The 25,752-nt window shown below is 32.0% G+C and overlaps 1 protein-coding gene and 1 non-coding gene across 2 annotated transcripts in view; one reads left to right on the top strand and one right to left on the bottom strand.

Annotated features, from left to right (window-relative positions):
* The window catches only part of Commd10 (COMM domain containing 10), a 187,562-nt gene that overhangs the window by 5,108 nt on the left and 156,702 nt on the right, over positions 1-25,752 (top strand). Inside the window, exons 3-4 of the mRNA XM_076855883.1 lie at positions 414-524; positions 1,935-2,090. Coding sequence (XP_076711998.1) covers positions 414-524; positions 1,935-2,090 — 267 coding nt within the window. The remainder of the gene's footprint in view (positions 1-413; positions 525-1,934; positions 2,091-25,752) is intronic.
* On the bottom strand, positions 16,887-16,962 carry Trnae-cuc (transfer RNA glutamic acid (anticodon CUC)). The gene has a single exon. It is a non-coding gene; the product is annotated as a tRNA-Glu (tRNA).

Consider the following 25,752-nt stretch of genomic DNA (forward strand, 5'->3'; position numbering starts at 1 on the left):
AGAATGGGAAGTTATACTCTGTGTATGTATGATATGTCAAAATACCCTCTGCAATCATGCATATATAAAAAGAAGAAATAAAAAATTAAGTAAAAAAATGTAAAAACACAGGAGTCTGAGACTTTTTAAAAAATTGGACTTAAAAATCATCAGCACTTCTTAAAGCTACTGTAACCGGGGCATCATTGCTCATAATTATGAATTGAGTCATCACAAGAAGTTAGTTTTATCCAGTTTATTTTGCTTGTAGTAGTGTAGAATGGAGGTTACACCTTTTAGAAAGTTTATATCAGTTTCCTTTCACCCTGGATTCACTTTTTCTTTAATGTTCTCATTCATATATGAATTATTGAGTCAAGTATGAGATTTGAATACATAAATATGTGCTAAGAGATTGCTATTTGTATTTGTAGGCTGAGAGCAGTTTCAGTGAAGAAGAGGAAGAAAAACTTCAAGCTGCATTTTCTCTAGAGAAACAAGATCTCCACCTTGTCCTTGAAACAATATCATTTATTTTAGAACAGGTATTTTTATTACCTCAAATTTCCTTACTATGATTTGTTTACTACATTATTTGTATTGCTGTGATATCTATGACATTCCAGTTTTTTTTCAAAGTGTGCAAGATGGAAACTGTGAATACATTTATTTTATTTTTTGCTGTGAACACATTTTAATCAAGAATTTCAGTATAGTAAAAAATATTTGAATGCATCATTTCTTTCAACAGTGTTTCATTCTACAAAGCAACAACGCTGAATAGCAGTAGAGATTTATTGATGTGAATTGAGACTTTCTTGATTTCAGACAGCTATAAAAGATTTGAATTCATTGTTACTTGGTGTTGTACTTTGGAAAAATGGAACACATTTAAGAAATTAGATAAATGATTTGGGGGGATATATTTGACTAGGATGATAAACAAAAATTTTAGAAAAGAAGTGTTATCATAGTATTTTTTTTCCTATTGAGCTTCTCTTTTGCATTACTTCTTCTCAAATTAGCCTTGAGCTCTCATACCTATAGTCTTCCCTTATTTGTATCTCTTTTAACCTTGGCTCATCATAGTAGGTCACATTGTTAGTCTTTCCTTATTTTACATATGTCAGTTATGTCACTCACAGGATTTTGAATTTATCTGGGGCAGGGATGATATGTTTTGTTTAAGCCCAGCACTTCACTGGGCTTAAAATAGATTCTCAAGAAATTTCTCTTCATTGATTAAACAGACCATTTGTAAAATAAAAGATTAAATAGTATTTCATGAACATTCTAGTGAACAAATTCTATTAGGAGAACAAATTTTCAGGTATCTACTACAGATTTATATAATTACAGGTCATAAAGATGACTCTGATTCTTATTGATGGTGAGCTTCAACAGAAGAAAAGAATAATTGAATAGGATAGTGCAAAATGGCATTTATGGGAAATTTATTCTGTTCCAGAATAATGTAAAAAACAGAACAAGTAATCACTGTTAAAAATTTTTACAGTTCTTAAAATTCTGTATTACCTAGGAAATAGAAGGATGAAGATAGTTTTGAGAACTATTTCTTGAAAAACATTTGTTAGTTGAGAAACAAAATCATTGGAAACTTTGAATAGTTAAGTGAAATAAATAAGATGAAATTTTAACTGAGGTACAATTAACATAGCCAGAGCAAAGAAGTTTTTTTGGTTATTAAGTACATGTAGTATTGTTTAAATGGGCAGAATTGAAAATTGTTAGCCCACATAATTTAGCTTTTTAATCCTGAATCTTTTATGCGTTGATAGTATATGATATTGTTTATAACACAATCCAAAATGTATGCAATAAGAATGTGAAATGTTGTTTGCTTTAAATCCCTTAAAAGTAATTTTGTATTGATTACAGCTCAAAGTCTCTGTAAGAATAGAAGGATATATGTAATTTTTTTTCCTCTTTAATAGGCAGTATATCACAACGTGAAGCCAGCAGCTTTGCAGCAGCAATTAGAGAGCATTCATCTTAGACAAGACAAAGCAGAAGCATTCATCAATGCTTGGTCTTCCATGGGTCAAGAAACAGTAGAAAAGTTCAGGCAGAGGATTCTGGCTCCCCACAAGGTATAGGATATACTATCTGAAAGACATTTTTAATAATGGACAAAATAAATTATTATACTTAAGAGGTTTTAAAGAGATACTGTTTTGTTGAGAGGTAGAGTCAAGCAAATGAAAATATATACATAGTACTCTTATAAAATTATTTCTATATGTTAGCATATTTGCTACTACAATATGATTTAATTTTAACTTACAGTTTAAAATTTGCCTCTATAACTTTAGGAATGAGATAGTTTTCTTTCCTTAAGTTCATAAGAAGATTTGTTATTCCTTTATCTGGGTCTCTATGCATGAACCTTATTTTAGTTTTTAACTGAATCATGTATGTAATTGTTTTTGTGTATCTACATTAGTGCTAGCAGAATTGCTTATGTGCTATAGGTACTCAATTAGTATTTGTGAACTTGTGTAGCTAACAGTGAAGAAAATGAATGCTTTGAAAAAAAATAACAAAAGTATCATAAAGCTCTTATGATACCTTTTAAAACCTTCAGTTTACTTTTGATGGAGTTTGAGATGATCATACAGATTTTGCCCCATTTTCTGTTAACATGTTGTGTTATATTAATTAATTTTCAGGTGTTCAACCAACTTTGTATTCCTAGAATAAATCTTACCTGGTTATAGTGTATTAATTTTTTTCATATATTGCTAGAAATTTGATATGCTGATTTTTTTTCTTTTTTTGTGGTACTGGGGTTAGACCCAGGGGTACTTTACCTCTAAGCTACATTCTCAGACATTCTATTAGCTACATCCTCAGACATTTTATTAATATATATTTTTATTTTTGAGACAGGATTTTGCTAAATTGCCCAGGCTGACCTTGAACTTGGGATAATCATGTCTCAGCCTCCTGAGTTGCTAGGATTATAGATATATAACACTGCCCAGCCTGATATTTTGTTACAGATTTTTTTCATCTATGTTTGTGAGGGATATTGATTTGTAGTTTTCTTATGATGTCTTTGGCTTTGTTATCAGGATAACAAAATGAATTGGGAAGTGTTTTTCCTCCTCTATTTTCTGTAAGAACTTATAAAGGATTACTATTATTTTGTATTTCTGTCAGCAATATATAAGAGTTACAATAGTTCCAAATTCTTGTGAGCACTTGGTACTATCAATTAATTTTTGTTTAATATTATTTGTTAGTTGTCATGGACCTTTATTTATTTTTTATTTATTTATATGCGGTGCTGAGAATCAAACCCAGTGCCTCACACATGCTAGGCAAGCACTCTACCACTGAGCCACAATCCCAACCCCCTATCAGTTAACTTTTAATAGAACCATTCTGTTAGGTTTGTGGTGGTGTCTTGTGTTTTTAATTTGCATTTACCTAATAAAGTATGTTGATAATTTTTTTATGTACTCGCTTGCCATGCATGTATCTTCTGTGGTGAGTATCTGTTCAGATCTTTTGCCTAGCTGTATGTCTGTATGTTTAAATTATGACTGATAGAGAAGTCTAATTATATAATATAATATAAAGAAAAGTCACAGATACAAACCTTAGCATATAGATTTGGAGTTTTTTTTTTTCTTTTTTGGTTACAATGTGTGGAGGAGGAGGGTGTTTGTTTTCTTTTTCTTAGTTGGTGTTAGGGTTATTTTTATATTCTAGATATAAGTTCTTTTTCAGATATGTGATTTTACAATATTTTCTGCCAGTCTGTACTTTTATTCTTTTTTCTTAACAGTGTTTTTTTTACAGAGCAAAAGCTCTTAATTTTGATAAAGTCCAGTCATTAAATTATTTTCTTTCTTGATCTTACTTTCTGTTTTGTATCTTAAGAATTTGGCACATGATTCATTGTAATGGAAATTTTCTCTTTTATTTCTTTCTAAATGTTTTATACATTTATGTTTTACATTTAAGCCTACATTTGGTTTTGAGTTCATTTTGTGTTTAAGTGCAGGTTGAAGTTCATATTTTCTGTGTATGGATGCTCCTTGTTTCCAGCATTATTTGTTGATAATATCATCTTTTTGTCACTGAATTGCCTTGCCCCTTGTCAAAATCCTTTTCACATAGATATGTGTAACTTTTTTCTGGATTTTTTTATTTGATTACATTGATTTGTCTATCTTTATGCCAATATCCCCCATTTAATTTCTACAGCTTTATACTAGGTATTGATATCAGATAGCATGAGTCTGCTTACTTTATTCTTTTTTTTTTTCATAATTATTTTAAGTATTCTAGTTTCTTCACCTTTCCATGTACATTTAGAAGTCAGCTTTCCTGTATCTACAAAGAAAAAATCCTTCAGGGATTTTGATTGGGATTGGGTTTAATTTATAAATGAAGTTGTGGAGAAATAACATTGAGTATATCTTTTCATTTATTTAAATCTTCTTTGATTTCTTTTGTCTGTATTTTTTTTTACAGATTATGCATATATTTTATTAGCTTTGTAGCTAAGTATTTCATTCTTTTTTGAGCTGTTGTAAATGATGCTGTTATAAAAATGTTGATTTCCAATTGTTTATTAGTTTATTGCTACCACATTGAAATACAATTGATTTTTCTTTATTGACCTTTTATTCTAGGATCTTGGTAAATTCACTAATTAGTAATAGGAGCTTTTTTTTTTTGTAGATTCCTTGCGATTGTTTTATGTAGATAATTACAACATCTGAGAATACAGATAGTTTCATTTTTTTTCTTTCCATTCTGTACAGCTTTTCTTCATTTTTCCTGCCTTATTTTACTGACTAGAACTTTGAGTATGATGCTGAACAGGAGTGTTAAGTCTGAGCATTATTTGCTTATTCATAATTTTGGGAAGAAAGCATTCAGCCTGTCATCATTAAGATGTTATCTATAGGTTTTTAGAAAATGCCCTTTATTGTTTTCATCTCTCCTTTTAATTCTGGATTCTTCTGACTGCGATGTCCTCTACTGCCTCATTTTTCATAATTTGAATTTATTTTTCCTATATCCAATATAGATTTTAAGTTTTCCATCTTGTTTCCCTGCAATTATTTCTTCTTTATTTTCCTTTTGTTTTATAGATTTCACTATTTCTGGCATCTTAGTAATCACACTTCATAGTTTGTGGATTTTTCTTTTTTGATACTTCCAATGATAAGATGTTTTTCAGAGTCTCTGGCTGATGTTTTATTTTATTTTATTTTTGGTAGCAGGGATTGAACCCAGGGGCACATAACCCCTGAGCCACATCTCAGCCCTTTTTATAGTTTATTTTGAGACAGGTTCTTGCTAAGTTACTTGGGGTCTTACTAAGTTGCTAAGGCTGGCTTTGAACTCTTTTTAAAATTTATTTTAAGTTTTAAAAATATGTTCTTTTATATATATATATATATATATATATATATATATATATATATGTGACAGTAGAGTGTGTTTTGACATATATACATACATGGAGTATAACTTATTCTAAGACATATCACACTTAATTTTTTTTTTTTGCAATGCTGGGGCTTGAACCCAGGGCCTCACACATATGAGGCAGTGATCTCAGCTACATAATTCCTAGCCCCTGGCTTTGAACTCTTGATCCTCCTGCCTCATGAGGATTGTAGGTGTGTGCTGCTACGCCTGGCTGATAGTGTTTTTCAAAAATAATATTTTTGCTTTGTAAGTTTTATAACTTTAGCTTCTGTTTAAGAAATGATTTAATCAGTTGTCATAAACAAAAACAGAAGATAGGCAGACTTGGTTAATTGAATATTAGCTCATTGAGAATGCTGGAAACTATGTTTAGCTAATTCCTGCTGTGACCAAAAGATGTGATAGGAATAATTTTGGAGGAGGAAGAGTTTATCTGACCCTCAAGCTTTCACAGGTCTTGGTCCATAGACAGCCTGCACCATTCCTCAGGGCTTGAGGTGAGGTAGAACATCATGGCCGAAGAGTGTTGCTGTGGGAAGCAGCTCAAGACATCACACCAGGAGGCAGAGAGAGACTTCTGTCACCAAGGACAAAATATAAACTCCAAAGGCACCTTCCAACTCATCTCCTTCTTCCACACCCTACCTGCTTACAGTTACCACCCAATTAATCCCTATGAAGGGATTAATGCACTGATTAGGTTAATTTCACCTCTAAACTTTCTTGCATTGTTTCTCTCATGAGCTTTTGGGGGATACTTAATATCTAAATCATAACAGACAGCAAATACATTTTAAATATCTTAAATACTTAATGTAATTATAACAAACATTTATTGTATTTATGATGGACCAAATATTATGCTAAGTACTTTATATCTTATAAAACTCATCAGTAGTTCTGTTATATATTTTATAACTCAGCAAGTTATCGAAGGTCATGGACCTAAGTAAGTGACAGAACTGGGATGGGACACTATGCCATACCACCACATATCGGTTAGCTACAAATTGTCTGTGTCAAGCATTATGCAGGTGATTTATACAGTTTGTGTGTGTGTGTGTGTGTGTGTGTGTGTGTGTGTGTGTGTGTGTTAATGTATGTATTTGTGTGTATGCTTCTTAGTTTGAAAAGGTTATAAAACTTTAGAAAATGTAAGTAACTTTATCTTTTCAGCCCTGTTTCTTTTAAAACATGCTACCTCTCACAGCTATAATGCTATTTAGGATATGGTAGCTAAAATAGCCATGTCTGAAATAGATCATGTCATTTAAATTGTTTAAAAATGACAAAATGACAGACTTATAGAATGAATAAAAGGTGTATGCACAATGACTAATTTTTTTATGGTAATTTAGGGACTGATCTATGTGTACTGTCTATATGATACTTATCATTTTAGTTCAAAGTAAATAAGATTCATTTAAATAGTTAAAATATCAAAAGTTATTAATTCAGTTTGTTTTGTTTTGGTTTTTGGTGTCAGTAATTGAACCCAGGGCACTTAACTGCTAAGTACATGCCCAAGCCTTCTGTTTTATTTTTTATTTTTTTATTTTGAGACAGGGTGTGTTTATGTTGCTTAGGACCTTGCTAAGTATTGCTGAGGCTGTCTTTGAATTTGTGATCCTCCTGCCTTAGCCTCCATTTCAGGTGTGGAGCATCTTGCCCAGTTAATTCAGATTTGTTTTTTTGTTTTGTACCGGGGTTTGAACTCTAGGGCACTCAACCACTGAACCACATCTCCAGCTCTATTTTGTGTTTTATTTAGAAACAGGATCTCACTGAGTTACTTAGCACCTCACCATAGCTGAGGCTGGCTTTGAACTCACTCTCCTCTTGTCTCAGCCTCTTGAGCTGCTAGGATTACAGGTGTGAGTCACTGCACCTGGCCCTCAGTTTTTTTAAAACATAGCTTTATTGAGGTACAGTTGAAAAATGTAAGTTATATGTATTTAGGGTACACAAAATGATTTGTTATACATTGTTTAATGGTTACAATATATCCAAACATCAGTTACCACACAGTTACCCATTATTGATATGTGTATGAGTGTGGAAGGACAGTTAGGATCTACTCATTTAGCAAATTTTAAGTGAACAATATAGTATAACAAACTGTAGTCTTCATGCTGCATATTAAATCCTCAGAATTTCATCATGTAACTGAAAATATGTACCCCTTGACAAACATCTCCCCATTTCTTCCATGCCCCAGCCCTTGGTAGCCACTATTCTATACTGTTCTGTGACTTTGATTTTTTTAAAATCCACTCTCTAAGATCATACGGGATTTGTCTTTCTGTTAGTGGTCTATTTCATTTAACATAATGTCTTTCGGTTTCATTCCTGTTGTCCTTTTAAAGGCAGCTTACCTTTTTTTATACCACATTTTCCTTATCTATTTATTCATCTGTGGACACTTAGATTGTTTACATATCTGAGCTGTTGTGAATAATGCTGCAATGAACACAGTGTGCAGATATCTCATCAAGGTGCTGATTAAATTTTCTTTGGATATTTACCCAGCAAAGGATTTCTGGGTCATAAGACAGTTCTATTTTTAATTTTTTTGAGAAATTTCCATTCTGTTTACAACAATGGCTATACGAGTTTACCTTCTTACCATCAGTGTACAAGGATCCTTTTTGTCCACACTGTTGTCAACACTTGTCATTTCTTGTCTTTTTGATAATAGCCATTCTAACATGTAGAAATAATATTTCATTGTTGTTTTGATATGCATCTTTCTGAAGATGAGTGATGTTGAGCACTTTTTTTTATATAGTTGGCCATTTTTCCATCTTATTTGGGAAGTACCTATTTGTGTGCTTTCCCAGTTTTTAAAAAATTGGGTTGATTTGCTGTTGAGAACTGTGAATTCTTTACACGTTTTGAATAATAAACCCTTATCAGATATATCATTTGAAAATGTTTTCTCACGTTTTATAGGTTGCCTTTTCATTTTGTTTGTTGTTTGCTGTACAGATATTTTTTAGTTCAATGTATTCCCATTTGTTTATTTTTTCTTTTGTTGCCAATACTTTTGGTTTCATATTAAAAAAAATCATCACCAAGACCAATGTCAAGGAGCTTTCTCCCTATGCATTTTATAGAAAGTTTTAGTTTCATATCTTAACATTATGTGTTTAATCTATTTCAGATTAATTTTTTTATATGGTATAAGATAAAGGTCCAGTTTCATTCTTTTATATATAGATAGCCAGTATTTTCAGCACCATTTGTTGAAGAGATTATCTTTCCCCATTGTGTGTTCTTGGCACCTTTGTCAAAGATCAGTTGAAAAACACCTTTTCCTCTCTTTTGTTATTTAGAGCTAATAAGTGAGAAAGGCAGATCGAAAAATAATCATAATGATAACTTTTCCTAGGATATGATTGAAAAAAATTTAAAGTTTTATCTCCTCTCACTTTTTTTAACACTTTGTCTTAATCTCTTTGGAGACTTGAGACTGAAATGTCATCACCATTTATGAGGATTTATATTCCTCTCTCTTTTATCAGTGTTGACTGTCAGCAGAGCTCTCCTAACAGGGTTTTCTGTTTGATTTTAAAATAATGCCTTGTGGTCATAACATTTATTAAATTCTGAATCCTCTTTCAGACAGAATTAAATACTATGTTTAACTTTGTTCCTGAAATTCTATTTACAGTGCCTTTACATGTGTTTCTACTCTACTAAATATACAAACTGACATGTCAGATATTTTTGAAATCAACCTATTTTTTTCTGAGAACTTTTTTTTTTCTGGGACATAATTCCTAAACTGTGTTATTTTGTATATATTTTTAATAAAATACCTTTACAAATAAGGTTTTTAGAAATGTATAGAAGGCATATTTTAAGCACTGATAGAGGTGCTTTCTCTTTAAAGGGTACACACATTGATTCCTTTTCTTAAAAACATTTATGTATTTTTGAGAATGTTTTTAAAATATGAATTTTTCCATTGTATCTGTTTGGAATTTTCAAAATGCTTTTAATGGGATTTTTTCCTATTAAGATTGTTCTTCACTTCACTATTTACATGTCGGATTTTATTCATAAAATAAATTATTTCTTTTCTTTTTTTGGTACCAGGGATTGAACTCAGGGGCACTCAGCCACTGAGCCACATCCCCAGTCCTATTTTGGTATTTTATTTAGAGAAAGGGTCTCACTGCCTTGCCTAGCCCCTTGCCATTGGTGAGGCTGGCTTTGAACTCTCGATCTTCCTGTCTCAGCCTCCCGTGCCACTGGGATTACAGGCAGCTTGGGAGTGCCACCACGTCTGGCTAAATTATTTCTTTACATAATAAAATTTTATCATCTTCTTGCAGGTTCTTGAACAACTTACATTTAAAAATGGATGGCTAAGATTCCTAAGATAATAATGTTTCTATAACATTTAAGTAACATTAATGTTATAGAAACATTAAATAACATTAATAATGTTTCTAAAACATTCAAAATTTAAGTTATTGTAAAATTTATTTTATTGTTTGTATGTTTTTGTGGTATTGGAGATCCATCTCAGGGTCTTGTGTATCTTAGGCAAATACTTTACAACTGAGACTGAGCTACATCCCTAGTCCTGCCCTCTCTCCATTTTATTGTTAAGTACAACACTTAATTTTTTAATTACTAGATACTTGTGTTTCTTTTTATTCACTTTTAAAAATTGTATTTTTCCTTCCTTTAAAAAGAACAACCAGATTCCAGGAGAGATCTGTTTTCCTTAGTAAAGTACCTTTCATTTGACAGAACACATTAATTTTGGACTAGTTATATACTAAAATCTTTACAAATATACTCTGAAAAAGGAACAGAAACTGAAGACTGAATAGGAGAACAAATGATCAACAGTTCTTTAAACTGAGTTTAAATTTTTTTTTTATTGTAACTCATTTAATATTTAAACAATGTCACAAAATTTTAATTTGATGTTTTGGTTAATGATTACTTTTTAAAATTTATAATGTTGACAGGTCTTTTGAGATAGGAGCATCTCCATTGAATAAATAATATAAAGAAATAATAAAATTATAAACTATGACAAGAGATAGGGAGAGAGAAGAATTCACCATAAGTTATCTAATTTAATGCATTAGATTCCACTAGGATCTTGTGGTCATCAGGTCCAGGAAAACCTAAGCAGGTACCAAGGAAATATGTCCAGTGTTCATACTAGCCAACAATTCTGCATTATGTACGTTGCTGAGCACTATAGTTTAGGGAGGATTTGACTTTCATGCCTGGCCTTCCTTCTCCCTGGCTGTCTTCTACTGTAGTCTTTTCAGTGACCTCTTCTTTCAATAATTCTATTCCTCAGGATGCTATCCTTTGTTTCTCCTCTTAGTTTATGTGTTCTATAGATAATCTCATCTATTTTTACAGTACCAATTATCTTACAAATACCAATACTTCAAAATATGCAAATCCAAAATTTCTCTCCTGAATTTCAGAGCCATATATAGTACTGTTAATGTAGTCTTCACATGGAGGTCTTCCAGGTATATCTAATTCAGAGTGTCTTGTACTGAACTCTAAATACCTGTTTTTCATGTGAATAAGAAACTAGAAGTTTACATTAAAAATTATGTTTTTTATGTTATTATTTTATTTAATATTTTAATTTTGTTTGTTTTGGAACTCTAAGGTTAAATGAAAGGCTTTATTATAAAAAGGGCAGAAAAAGCACATTTTGTGCATCTAAATCTTGAAACATGGAATATAGCTATGAATAAATATCTGAGAGTTTATTCAAGATTTAACTACTTTTTTAAAAAAAAATTTTTAAATTGAAAAAATTGAAAAAAAAACACCACATTTTTTTAGTACCGGGAATTGAACTCAGGGGCACTCGGCCACTAAGCCTCCCATTCCTATTTTGTGTTTTTATTTAGAGACAGGATCTCACTGAGTTGCTTAGCATTTTGCCCTTGCTGAGGAACTTGCGATCCTCCTGTCTTAGCCTCCTGAGCTGCTGGGATTTCAGGCTTGTGCCACCATGCCCAATCTTAACTACTTCTTAATGTTATTGTCTTCATTTACAGGAAAGGTATTTTGTTGTGATTATATTCTCATACAACTCAAACTTTCCTCTCTTGTTACCTTAGTTGTTGGCATGCTATTCAAATAAAAGTCAGGTTTCCCTATATGCTTGAATTAACTTAAGAGGTTCTATGGTTTAAATGTTGCGATGTGTTTTTAAATTTCTTTTTATTGAAATATAATTTATCTGTGGTAAGCTGAGATTTTAGGTGTTCATTTTGATGACTTTCAGAAATTATGTGTACCCATTCAATCATTTGAAACAAAGCAAATAGTGTTTCATCTCCAGAAAGTGCTCAGTTTCAGTCAGTTCCTTTTTCCCTCATGCTCACTTTTTGATTTCTACCATCTTAACTTAGTTTTATCTGATACTGTAATTAATTAAAATGGACTTGTATGAAATGTATCTGACTAATGTCATTTAACATATATTTTGGGTTTATTCATATTATTACATGTGTCAGTAATTCTTTTCTTGCTGAATAGTATTACACTGTATGAAAATCATAATTTGTTTATCCATATTCCTGTTTGTGGATATTTATTGTTCACAGTTCCTGGATATTATGAATAACATCACTATGAACATTTGTATACAAGTCTTTTAATAGGCATTTATTTTCATTTTCTTTGAGTAAGTATCTAGAAATAGCATGACTGATCCCTTATGCCAAAAAGGCTGAGGTTTTCCATTAGAATTTTAGGCACCCCCTGCTACAAGGTTTGGGAGAAGTCATATATGAGTGAATATCTCACCTTGTAAAGTCCCTTTATTTAAAGTTCAAATTCCCTTTATTTTTTGAGTCAACTTTATTTTAACTTCTGCCTATTTTTAGTCATTCTCCAATGCCGTTACATTTTTAAAAACTATTTTGTCTACAGGTGATGATTTTTATCTTTAAGGAGGTTAGTGTGATATAAGTTACTTCCCAGTCATTGTTTGATTTAAGAATCAAAAATGATTCTTATCTAAATAGGAAGAATGAAATAGGTGGCATCGCTATTCCAGATCTTAAACTATACTACAGAGCAATAATAACAAAAACAGCATGGTACTGGCACCAAAACAGGCTGGTAGACCAATGGTACAGAATAGAGGACACAGAGACTAACCCACAAAATTACAACTAACTTATATTAGACAAAGGTGCTAAAAGCATGCACTGGAGAAAGGATAGCATCTTCAACAAATGGTGTTGGGAAAACTGGAAATCCATATGCAACAAAATGAAATTGAATCCCTATCTCTCACCATGCACAAAAGTGAACTCATGATGGATCAAGGATGTAGGAATTAAACCAGAGACTCTGCGTCTAATAGAAGAAAAAATAGGCCCTAATCTCCATCATGTGGGGCTAGACCCCAATTTCCTTAATAAGATGCCTATAGCACAAGAATTAAAACCAAGAATCAACAAATTGGATGAATTCAAACTAAAAAGTATTTTTTCTCAGCAAGAGAAATAATTTTTGAGATGAATAGGGAGCCTACATCTTGGGAACAAATTTTTGCCCCTCACACATCAGATACAGCTCTAATCTCTAGGGTATACAAAGAACTCAAAAAGCTAAACACCAAAAAAAACCAAACAATTAACTGAATCAACAAATGGGCCAAAGACCTGAACAGACACTTCTCAGAAGAGGATATACAATCAATCAACAAATATATGAAAAAATGCTCATCATCTCTAGCAATTAGAGAAATGCAAATTAAAACTACTCTAAGATACCATCTCACTCCAGTAAGAATGGCAGCCATCATGAAGACAAACAACAACAAGTGCTGGTGAGGATGTGGGAAAAAGGTACACCCATACAACTGCTGGTGGGACTGCAAATTGGTGCAGCCAATTTGGAAAGCAGTATGGAGATTCCTTGGAAAGCTGGGAATGGAACCACCATTTGACCTAGCTATTCCTCTTCTTGGGCTATACCCAAAGAACCTAAAAACAGCATACTACTGGGACATCAATGTTTATAGCAGCACAATTCACAATAGCTAGACTGTGGAGCCAACCTAGATGCCCTTCAATGGATGAATGGATAAAAAAAATGTGGTATTTATACACAATGGAATATTACTCAGCACTAAAAATAATAAGATAATGGCATTTGCAGGAAAATGGATGGCATTAGAGCAGATTATGCTAAGTAAAGTTAGCCAGTCCCTCCCAAAAAACAAATGGCGAATGTCTGCTCTGATATAAGGGGGGTGACTCAAAATGGGGTAGGGAGGAAGAACATGGGAAGAAGATTACCTCTACATAGGAAAGAGGGGTGGGAGGGAAAGGGAGGGAGAAGGGGAATTGCATGGATGATGGAAGGAAAACCTCATCATTATACAAAATACATGTATGAAGATGTGAAAAAAAATGAATAGCGTTACCTTAGATTAGGTAGAGAGAATTGATAGGAGGGAAGAGGAGGGGTTGGGGAGATAGGAAGGATAGTAGAATGAAACAGACATTATTATTACTGTGTGTATATACGTGACTGTATGACCAATGTGATTCTGCAACCTGTACACTCAGAAAAATGAGAAATTATATCCCATCTGATTCAAATGTATGATATATCAAAGTCATTGTAATGTCATGTATAATTAATTAAAACAAATAAAAAATTTTAAATAAATGATTCTTAAAAATTATAAGTCATCTTCTGTTCCTTCACTGCCTCAAATCCACTAATGGCTTTCCATGTTGCTTGTAATAGAAGTTGGGTTTTTACAATTGCTTATATGATCTGTAGCCCCCCACCCCCTTACCCCCAGATCCACTGTCTATCTTGTTATTTTCATTTCTTAATATCCTCTACCTGGCTTACTCTGAATGCCTGTGACCTTTTTTTTCCCCCTCAGTTTTTCTCCTGTATGTCCATGTGGTTGGCTTCCTTACCTTCTTTAGGTCTTTATTTAAATGTGATATTTTGCTTCTTAATATTTACACTTATCTGGCCCACTATATATTTTATCTATTTACTTTTGTATTGTCTCTATCACTAGAAATGAGTTCTACAAGGACAGAATTTTTTGTCTGTTTTGTTCATTGCTATATTTTCATTACTTTAGTGGCCCTTGGGAGATTGTGGATTCTCAATAAATAATTGTTAAATGAATAAATGTACAATATTCTTGTTTACAAATTTTGCTATTTAGAAGTTTAGTCTATTTTATTTTCTTATAAAGAAGGATATTTCTAATTTTTGGAGAAAAGAACAGTTAAGGAAAAGAGTATGAATTATATTTTGTATTTCCCATTAGTCTTTGTTTTTCATTTTGGTTGTACTTTGGGCTTTTCTTGTGGTTCATTTATTTTTATGGCTCTTGAATTTTGCTGGAATACTAGATTCTAATCATTAAATTTTTTTCCTTTTTAAAAATGAAAATATAGGAAGTGGAATATAGGAAGAATTACTTTAGCTTGAAACAAATGGAAATTCCCCAGGAAAAGAAGTTGATGGATTTAGCTGTTGATGCAGCAATCAATTTAAAGAGCTTTAGATCCAAGAAACCCTTAATCAGTCTTTTTTTGAAACAGAAATGTATTTTCTACTTTATAAGTAATTGGTTGAAACCAGACCATTAACAAATTGAATAAAGATTTTGCTAATGCCAAAGAACTGTGCTGTTAGCAAAATTACTCTTTTTATGTCATAGTATTCAAAGATGTGCACTTGCCAAATAGAGTTGATGTACTTTTTCAGAGTGTTACCAATCGTGAGAGCATTTGTTGTATGACATTTCACTGTTCTTAAACTTATACTATTATCTTCGTATATTCTTGGTATGCAGAGGAGGCAAACAATTTAAAAGAAGATTTATTGATGTTTTCCCTCAACTCCTTACACCTTGGATAATGAAGATCAATCTCGTGATTAGGTACTTTGGCTGAATCTACAAGTTAAGAAATACAAATTCCTTGTCACCCTGTAGTGAAACTAGGCTGACTTTTTGGTGTCTGAACTTGAGGGTATACTTAAACTAGGAAGTTGCCCTCAGTGGTGGCATATATAATAAAGCATTTCTACCTCCTATTATTATTTAATATAGCAACAACACTAAAAGCACAGAATGCTAAAAGGAGATTGGTGCCTTGTTTTACTTTGGATTTTACAGAGAGTATGGGTTGCCCTGGTGGAGATTTGTAAGGTAGGCTTTGTGGAGGGAGGTAGTCACTTATTACAGGATAACTTGAACGTAAATTCAAGTTTTCACATCTTTGTAATATATTCATATCTATGCAGTATGGATGCCATATCATATACTGGTCACCTCGGAGATTCTGATGTTATTTGTGTATTCTTATAGGTGTCACAGTACAGGGTTCTTTCTTTAGGGGCAAGCAATGGTGTAAGTTGAATCCTTAGTGGCTCGTTGCTTCCTGTTCTTGCTGTGGACTAGAAGATGGCAGAGGGTGATTGGTGACAGATAGCTGAATATAGTCTCCCATTTCATCTACACATTGGTTTGTTAAGTCTTTTAGTACATGGTATCTTTTTCAAATAACAATTTAAAATTATGAATTGCATAGTATGAAACTGTATCCTTTTAAGTTATATAATTCCATGTCTGTATCCATGAGATCATAAACATAATCAAGAAACAGGGCATTTTTATTACCCTCAAAAAATTTTCCATGCCCCTTTGCAGTCTCTTGCACTACTAACCTTAACCTAGATAACCCCTGATCTGTTTTCTGACACTATATGTGGCGTTTTCTAGGATTTTATATAAACAGAATTATACAGTTATACTTTTTTGTGTGTCTAACTTTATCTAATGAGTGCAGTGATTTTGAGGTTTATCCATTTTCTTGCATGTATTTGTCGTTCTTTTTTATCACAGGGTAATACTTACTGTATGGATATAACACAATTTGTTAATCCATTTATATGTTGTGTACATCTGGGCTATTTGTAGGTATTGATTGGGTTGTAGGGTACATGTAGGTTTTACTTTATAAAAAATTGTCAAACATTTTTACAAAGTGGTTATATCATTTTACATTCTAATCTTCAGTTGTTCTATATTCTGGCCAATACTTGGTATTGTCAGTCTTTTGCATTTTAGCTGTTTTGATGGCTCTAGAGTTGTATGTCATGATTTGTATTTTCCTTATAACAGGAATGTTGAACATCTTTTTATGTTTTTACTGCAAACTCATATATCATCTTTTGTGAGGTGTCTGGTCAAATTTTTGCTGCTTTTTGTATATATTTCTTGGTCTTATTATTGAGTGGTAAGAATTTTTATATATTTTGAATATAGGTTTTTATTAAATATATGCATTGTGAATATTCTATCAGTCTGTGGCTTGCTTTTCCTTTTCCTTAATGGTTATTTTTTTCTTTTCTTTCTTTCTTTTTCTTTTTCTTTTTGGTGCTGGGGATTGAACCCAGGACTTTGTGCATGAGAGGCAAACACTCTACCAACTGAGTTATATCCCCAAACCCTTAATATTAACTTTTGAAGGATAGATTTTTAAAATTTTGATGAAGTCTAGTTGTACTTTTTTCTTTTATAGTTAATTCTTTTAATCTCCTATCTAAAAATCTCTGTTTATCCCAAGATCATAGAGATTTTCTTTTGTTTTTTCTTCGAGGAGCTTTATAGTTTTTATGCTTACATAAAAACTGTGATTTTTTAATTATTAATTGTTCAAAACATTACATAGCTCTTGACATATCATATTTCATACATTTGATTCAAGTGGGTTATGAACTCCGATTTTTTTTGAGTTAATTTTTTTGTGTTGGTTTGAGGTAGGGGTTATTCACTGTTTTTTTCCTATTCAGATTTTCAGGTGTTCCAGTCTCATTTGCTTTGGCACCTTTGTTAGAAATCGTTTGGTGGGTCTCTTATCTTTTTGTCAATGCCACATTTTCTCGATTGTTGAAAGTATTGAAGTTAGGCAGTATAATTCCTCCAACTTTCTTTTTTTTTTCTAAAATTTATTTGTCTCTTCTGCATTTCTATTTAAATTTTAGTGTCAACCGACATGTTTGATAAGCCTTCGAATTCACGAGCATGGTGTATCTCTTGATTTATTGATATCTTCTATAATTTATTTCAATTATATTCATAGTTTTTCATTGTTCACAACTTACCCAAATTTTGTTACATTTTTCCTATGCATTTGTATGATTATGTTTGTTACTATAAATACCTATTACATTTTTGTTATTTTTCTGTCTACTTCTATTATGTTGGAAGATTACTGATTTTTCATATTAATCTTTTTTATCATAACCTTCATAAAATCACTGATTAGATTTTTTAAAAATGTTTGTCTTTACCACTAGACTTGGATAATTTTGGCAGAGATTGTAGGTTTATTTTATGTCCTCAGCATCCAAGATAGTATAAAAGTCATGTCCACACTTCTTTAGTTTTTCTCTTTTTTGGCTGTATCTCATAGCCATATTTGCTACATTTTTTAAAATTTCACAACTTCTAAATATTGCAATATGTTTGGACTTAATTGTCGGTCCCTTTTTTCCTTTCTATCCATATCCCCTTCTTTAGTAATATTATTTAGGCTTTAGAGTTTAAATTATAATTTTTTTGCCTCTACTCTGGGATTGCCTGCTTATTAATTTCAACTGTCTACTAGGCATCTGAAACTGAACACTAGTAAAATAAACTGAATTTTAGATTATTCTTTTAACACTTTTCTTGAACCCCCATTTCTCCTGTGAAAAGTAGATATTTCTGTTCATTGTTTTTTCCATTGCTGTACCCTCAAACCTAAAGTTGTATATTGAGTGTTCATACTTAATGAATGCTTCTTGAAGAGATTCTTAGAACAGTCACACACTGAATAGGTAATTCCAGAGTTTTGGTATCCAATACAAGGAAGTGATATGAAATAGCATGTTATCAGTCTAGGACTTGTATATGATGAACAGCACTGTTTATTATAGCTGTGACCAGGGTGAATGGGATTTCTTAGCTGAAAAGGGTATGAATGGTAGGCTTGTGGTTTTAATCTGACAGATTTTACAGCAACCATGTTAAACTGACTTTCAGATGAGTCTCAATGTTAGGCTTCTATTTTCTCCCTCTCTTAAGTCCCTTCATAAATAGGGTAGTACCTTTATACCAATACCTTCCTTTTTCCCAAAGAGAAAAAGAGAGGTCTCAGACTGAGAGTGAATTTATTTACATAAGTGGTTCCTGATTTATATACTAGTATTTATTTCATGTTTTCCATCAGTACCACTAAAATCTGTTTTAGTGTGTGCCAAATTCAGTCTTCTATTTATCAGTGAATGAATGGACATTTTGATATATGACCTCTTCTACTTCTTGCAGTTAAAATGTAACCTTTGGCAACATTGCCAGCTTTATACTACAGTGATGATTGATGTAATCCTTATATCATTTTGCCATTATTATTTAAGAATGAATAGAAAGCTAGGATGGAAGTGTGATTCTTCTGATAAGTAGTATAAGTTTCATAAATGTGACACAGTTTATATAGAGGTAAGACTCATTAGTATCCTGAAAACATTGTGCTTTTTCTCAAATTGTATAATTTTTCCTTTAAGGATGATATATATGTATATAATATTTAAGAAAGCCATATATATAAATAAAATGCTGAAATTAAAGATTTGTCTTAATGCCAGGGCATAACTTGTTTTTAGCCCTGAGAGAGGAGAGAGTGAAACTTCCTTTATTATTTTTTGAGTTTTAGACATTCCCCTAGTTAAGAATCTGTTTTAGTGGGGGCGTGCCTTGGAAGGATTCATGTAGCTCCTTCCCCCTTCTCTATCTCTTCTTTGCCTCTATGAATGTAGAAACTCTCCTTCACTTGGCTGAGAGCAGTGGGATTGGCCCGCAGTGGGATCGGCCCACCTTGGACCACCTATGGAATTGTGAGCCAAAATAAACATTCTTTTAAATAAGACATCCTTTTAAAAAAGATAAAAAGAATCTATTGTATACAAAAGTTAAGAATTATCTACATTTCTTATATTTGTTTGGCAATTTAATAATAATTTATAATATTCTTTTTGCAAATTTATTCTACCTTTCAAACAACTAGACCTTTTGACTAGAACTTTGAGCCCTGAAACCTAAAAAGGAGAATAAAACTTGGGCTCTTTTGGAGGCTCTTCAAATAAAAGGTTATTTATAAGTTTGCTCATTTGATTAATGAACCCACTTTTGGTGATTGTATGTACCTTTTTCACATTCTACATAATTTTCTTTCCAAAAAATTAAGGCAAAAATTGAAGTATAATCATTTGTGCTATAGTGTTGTGCTCTGGTACATAGAATGTTGTTTCCAGTGGAATTGGTAGTCTCTCCTATTTCCTTTGGTAAACTGTGAGGAAGTAATCATACAGATGATGGAAAGAATGGAAATTTCTATTTTAGATAAGTGTAAAATTATGCTTGATCTCTTGATCTATTATTTTAAACAAGGTTTAGTTGCACACACATTGTTGAGAAGTCATAAATTCTCATTTCAAGAATGTTATATAAATGGAGTAGTACAGTATATAATATTCTGGAATTGACTTTTTCACTCACCATAATTCTTTCAAGATTCATTCTTGTTATATGTATTCAGTAGTTCCTTTTTGTTGCTAAGCAGTATTCCGTAGTATGGATACAAACCAGTTTATTTAAACATTTCAGTCTTGAAAGGCTATCTGAGTTGTTTTCATTATTACAAATAAAGTTGTTATAAACATTTGTATATTGTATTTATGTGATCATAAGTTTTTTAATTCTCTTGAATAAATGCTCAGGAGTGCACTTGTTGGGTTCTATGGTAGTTTTAGTTTAGTTTTATTAGAAACTCCCAATATATTTTCCAGAGTGGCTTTATTTTTTTGCATTCCCATCAGCAATGTATGAGGTATCTTCTTTCTCTATATTCTTGCCAGAATATGTGTTGTCATTAATTTTTATTTTAATGGTTCTAATAATTGTGTGGTGATATCTCATCATGGTTTCAATTTGCATTTCTCAGATAATTGATCATGTTCAACATTTTTTCTTGTGCTCATTTGCCACCTGCATGTTCTCTTTCGTGAAATGACTCTTCATGTCTTTTGTACTTTCTTTTTTTTTTAAATTTGTTTTAATTAGTTATACATGACAGTACAATGATCTTGACATATCATACATTTGAGTCAAATGGGCTATAATTTCTCATTTTTTCTGAGTGTACAGGTTGCAGAATTACATTGGTCATATAGTCAGTATATACATACAGCAGTACTAGTGTCTATTTTATTCTTCTGTCTTTTCTATCCCCCTTTCCACTCCCTTCTTCTCCCATCACTTCTCTCTACCCAATCTACTGTGACACATTTCTTTCTCTCTTTTTTTTTCTTCCCCCTCACACCATCATGTATGTAATTTTGTATAACGATGAGGGTCTCCTTCCTTCTTCCGTGCAATTCCCCTTCTCCCTCCCTTTCCCTCCCACCTCTCTTCCCTCTTTTGTACTTTCTTAATTGGATTCTTTATTGTTGAGTTTGAGGGCTCTTTATGTATTTTAGTTACTAATTCTTTGTCAGAAATGTGATTTGAAAGTATTTTCTCCTCGTCTGTAGAGTTCTCATCTTACTAGGGTTATTTGCAAAGCAAAAATTGTTCACTTTTTTGAGGACAAATTTACTATTTTTTTATTTTATGGATTTTGTTTTAGTTGTTAAACCTAAGAACTGGTTTGCCTAGCTTTCAGTTGTCTGGAACTTTTTGTTTATTTTTTTTCCCCCTAAAATTGTGCAGTTTTATGTTTTTATTTGTGTCATGATCCCATTTAAGTTAGTTTTTGTGCAAGGTTTGAGAGTTCAGTTGGGGTTCATTTTCTTTTTTCTTGTCTGTGGAGTCTTGAAGTGGAAACTTAGGCTTTTTCTTTTATTAGATGTAGTCATTTGGTGCTTTAAATTTCCTTCTTATAAATATGTTGTTCTGTGTCTCACAGAATTTAATACACTGTGTTTTCACTTTCAATTAGTTCAATGGATATTTTGATTTCCCTTGAGAACTTTCTCTTTTGACTTGTGGATTATTTAAAAGCATGTTGTTTTGTTTGCAAATGTTTGGGGATTTTTCTGTTGTCTTTTTGATTTTCATTTCTCCTTTGATATTATTGCGGTCAGAGAATACTCTGTATGTATCAGAAGTAACACATATATGGAATATATAGCATATAATGATATTTAGAAATAGGTATAAAAACAAAAAGTGTAAACTTAAATCATTCAAAATAAGGATTAAATATCTTTATAACAATTTAGAGAAATGAGGGCTGGGATATGGCTCTGGGTTACAGTGTTTGTGTAGTGTGTATAGGCCCTCTGTTCAATCCCAAGCAGTGCAAAAACAGAACAAAGAAAAATTAATAGAAATGAGCAAATCACCTACTTAAAATTTCTTGGCCAAAGGATTATAAAGTAAAATCATTTCTGGACTTTATATAAGAGATATGCCCAAACAAATTGATACAGCATATTTGAAAGTAAATAGACATGTTATTTAAAAGATAAATAAGTATGTAAAAAAGAAAAGTGAGTTCTGTGCCAAGAATCAGAAGTGATGCTTATGCATTGAAGGGGTAAGACAGGGACATATAGATAGGGAATGGATAATTATAGATAGGGAATAGGACTCCGAGATTTGTTGTAGCAATGGCATTTAAGAGAATAAACTTAAAGAGAGAAATAAACTTATGTAAGGCTTACAATATGTCTAGAACTGAATCCTAGAAATCAGATACACAGGAAGGGGAGAAATTTCTATGCTAAAATACTTTTAGAGATAACAGTTTTTATTACAGTTTTTACCATATGAGAAAAACAGGTTATGAAATAAATTCAGTAAACATGAAAAGATATTGTTTAACTTCTTTAAAAAAATTTTAAGGTCTTCAAAGGGATTGCAGTATATTACTGTGAAAATAATCAACGTTGATCTTGAAGTAAAAAGGAATGGAAAGTATGGTGTATTTTTAATCTTCTATTTGTCAGATGCTTTGCTGGTACTTTTACACATATCTCAGTGGCAACAAATACTCAATGCAATGGTTAATTAGATTTCCTGTGTTTTACCCAACATGAAGAAACAGATTATGAGGATTAAGTAATTTTTCCAATAGCCTGAAATTATGATGGTGAGCCTGGAATTTGAATACAAATTTGAATGATTAAAAAACAAGTCATAATCTTATTATGGAGATTCAAAGATTTCATTAAAAAACTGCATAAGTGTTGGTTAAGTACACATTCAGAATTTAAGACTTGAAAAAAAATAAAAATGCCAGTTTCTTTTTTTTGCCACAGAGATTCTTTTTATTATATTTATTTGCTTGTCAGAATTACAAATAAAAATTTTTTGATAAGTAATGGTAGTTTCACTCTTAGGTCAAGTTCATGGAGTTGAGAGATTCCTTGGAAATCTAGGAATGGAACCACTATTTGACCCAGCTATCCCTCTTCTCATACTATAGGGACACAGCCACATCAATGTTTATAGCAGCACAATTCACAATAGCTAAACTGTAGAGCCAACCTAGATGCCCTTCAACAGATGAATGGATAAAAAAAATGTGGCATATATACACAATGGGATTTTACTCAGCAATAAAAGAGAATAAAATCATGGCATTTGCAGGTAAATGGATGGAGTTAGAGAGAATAATGCTAAGTGAAATTAGCCAATGCGGGCCTACTGTGAGCCTAGGTCTCGCACCGGTCAGTTTGGGTGGATATGCAGTTGCTGAGTATTTTAATGTACAGGTGTATAATGTATATAGAATACACTTTTATTTTAAATAGAAGCAAATGAACTTTAGCCAACTTAAGGAAAAACTCTACCTTAGATTTTGTTGTTTCATGTGTAATTAAAATATTGATAACTATCATATCTCATTATGAATTCTTAGGAATAATTAAATAGTATACTATAAGACATTCATTTTGGCAAAAGTTTTTGTGCTGCAGTTGTGTACAATGAATCAAAATGCATTCTGCTGTCATATATACCTAATTAAAATAAATAAATAAATAAATTTAAAATGACAATGAATAATATGAGCACAGAAGGATAATTCTTAGCTATATTATAAATATACATGTACCTACTTGAGTATAGAATGTATAGTTTGAAAAGAACACTAAATTGGAGAAGTTGGGAAAGGAGATGCCATTAATTCAATATTTGATAAAACAACATTTAATCCTTTTTCAATAAGTTAGTGAGGTATTATTAGCTTCCAATTTGCCACTGAGTAAATTGAGGCTCACAGAGGTGAACATTTAACTTGTTTAAGGTTAGCTTCTAATGAATTCCATAGTCCATAGTCTATAGTCTTATTATTACTTACCAGTCCAAGTAACCACTATAAGGTAATTTTTACTCACTATAGAAAGTGTTTCTGGGCATTCTTTGATCTGTAGATATCAAAATTAATTGTGTATGTGAGTTTATGAGCACGTATAAAGAATCAACCAAAATGTTGACTCCGTAGGTTATAGTTTTGACTAATTACAAAACCATAAACAAGTGGAAATAGAACTGTTTTTTTGCTCCCCTTTCTGCTGCCATTCATTTTCAGGTAAATACTCTTCCTTGAAAGCATATGTATGTTTTGTGCCCAGTCATTTATTTTAGAAGAATCTTAGTATTGACACTGTCAAGGGCTCTTGTAGGACACAGGGATATAAAGGTGATTATAACTCTAGTCTTATCTCAGTTTACCCTGAGAACATAAACACTAGGCAAATAATTGGGATATACTGATCTAAGTGTTAATAGAGAAGGTACAGAATACTGAGAGAGCAGAGTGGCAAACTGCAGAGAGAAGGAAAAGTGAAAAACCACAGAGGAAATGACAGTGGATCAAAATCACATAGGAAGTCACATAGTGCACTCTGGGAATGACACTTGGTTCAGTGTTGCTGATGATAGATGATTAGTAAGCTGTACTAGAGCACAGTAATGGGGAGGTTGTTAGGCATCACATTTTGAGGAGCTTTGTAGACTAGTTTTAGGACTTAAGAATTTGGTTTTTATATTGTAGGTAATAAAGAGCTATTAGAGAATTTTAAGAAGGAAAACGGGATAAGAGGATGGGTTAGAAGGAGGCAAGGAGCCCAGGTAGAAGATTATTTGTGGTAGTCTAGGAAGAGATGGATGATAGTATCGGAATTGGCTCATGAATTTTGGAAGATATTTGAAAAATATTTCAAAGAAAACAAAAATTAAATGACCAAAATGCTTTGTATTTATAATGCTTTGAAGCTTCAGTATTACTGAGTATGCATTTTCTATTTTGATACTGCCAATAAATTAGAAAAGGAGGTAGTTCAGATAGATATTTTTATTTCATGAGGAAATTGAGATCTTGAAAGATTAAGACTTAGCCAGGGACACATAGCTAGTGAGTGATAGTGTGACCATGAGCCAAAGCATAAACTTCAAATTCAGTGCTCATTTAAATTCTCCCCTACCAACTTTATTCAGTGTCTAAGCATTTATTAATTGATACCAAAGCCTTACCACAATGGGGGCATATTTTAATTTATTTACTTAATATTTATTTTCATTAGTTATGTTAAATGCCTAAAAAATGGGTGTAGGATTGGTTAAGTAAGATCAATACAATGTTCCACAGGTCCATATGAATATCTAGAAGGTGATTTCCAGTTAAGGCATTGCATGTCAAAATGCTTGTGAGTATGAGAGTGAATATGGTGTATTTATTAGAAGTTCTGTTGCATGTGACTGTTGAAAATAGTGGTTGGCTTTTGTCAGAGACTATGTTTACTGTAACCAATGTAAAAGACAAGTACAGTAAGGATCCTTAAATGCACCATTAAATTGATTTTTTACTCATTAGGGATTATGTATTATCTTCCCCATATACACATAACCTCTAAAAGTGCCAGAAAGAACAGAACTGTATCTTTATTTTCTCATCACATCCTCTCTCACATAGATAATACTTTCATTGCTCTTTTCCAACTTGGCTTTGAGTCACTACTGTGATTCTAGCTGTTGAGCAGTCTTTCAAGTTAAGTGATTAGTATTCTGGTCAAGTGAAAATTGTTGTGAAGCTGGCATTTTTACTCAGTATAGCCAAGGTAGTTTTGCTAAATCCATTATCAGGGTCATGTTGTTAGAGGCATATAATAATTGCATTTTACAAAACTTCCCTAATATTGATATTTAATATTTGCAGGAAATCGAATCTAAAAATCATATACTTCTGAGGT

The sequence above is a fragment of the Callospermophilus lateralis genome, chromosome 5, assembly GCF_048772815.1.
Source record: "Callospermophilus lateralis isolate mCalLat2 chromosome 5, mCalLat2.hap1, whole genome shotgun sequence".
In the NCBI taxonomy this organism is placed as follows: Eukaryota; Metazoa; Chordata; class Mammalia; order Rodentia; family Sciuridae; genus Callospermophilus; species Callospermophilus lateralis.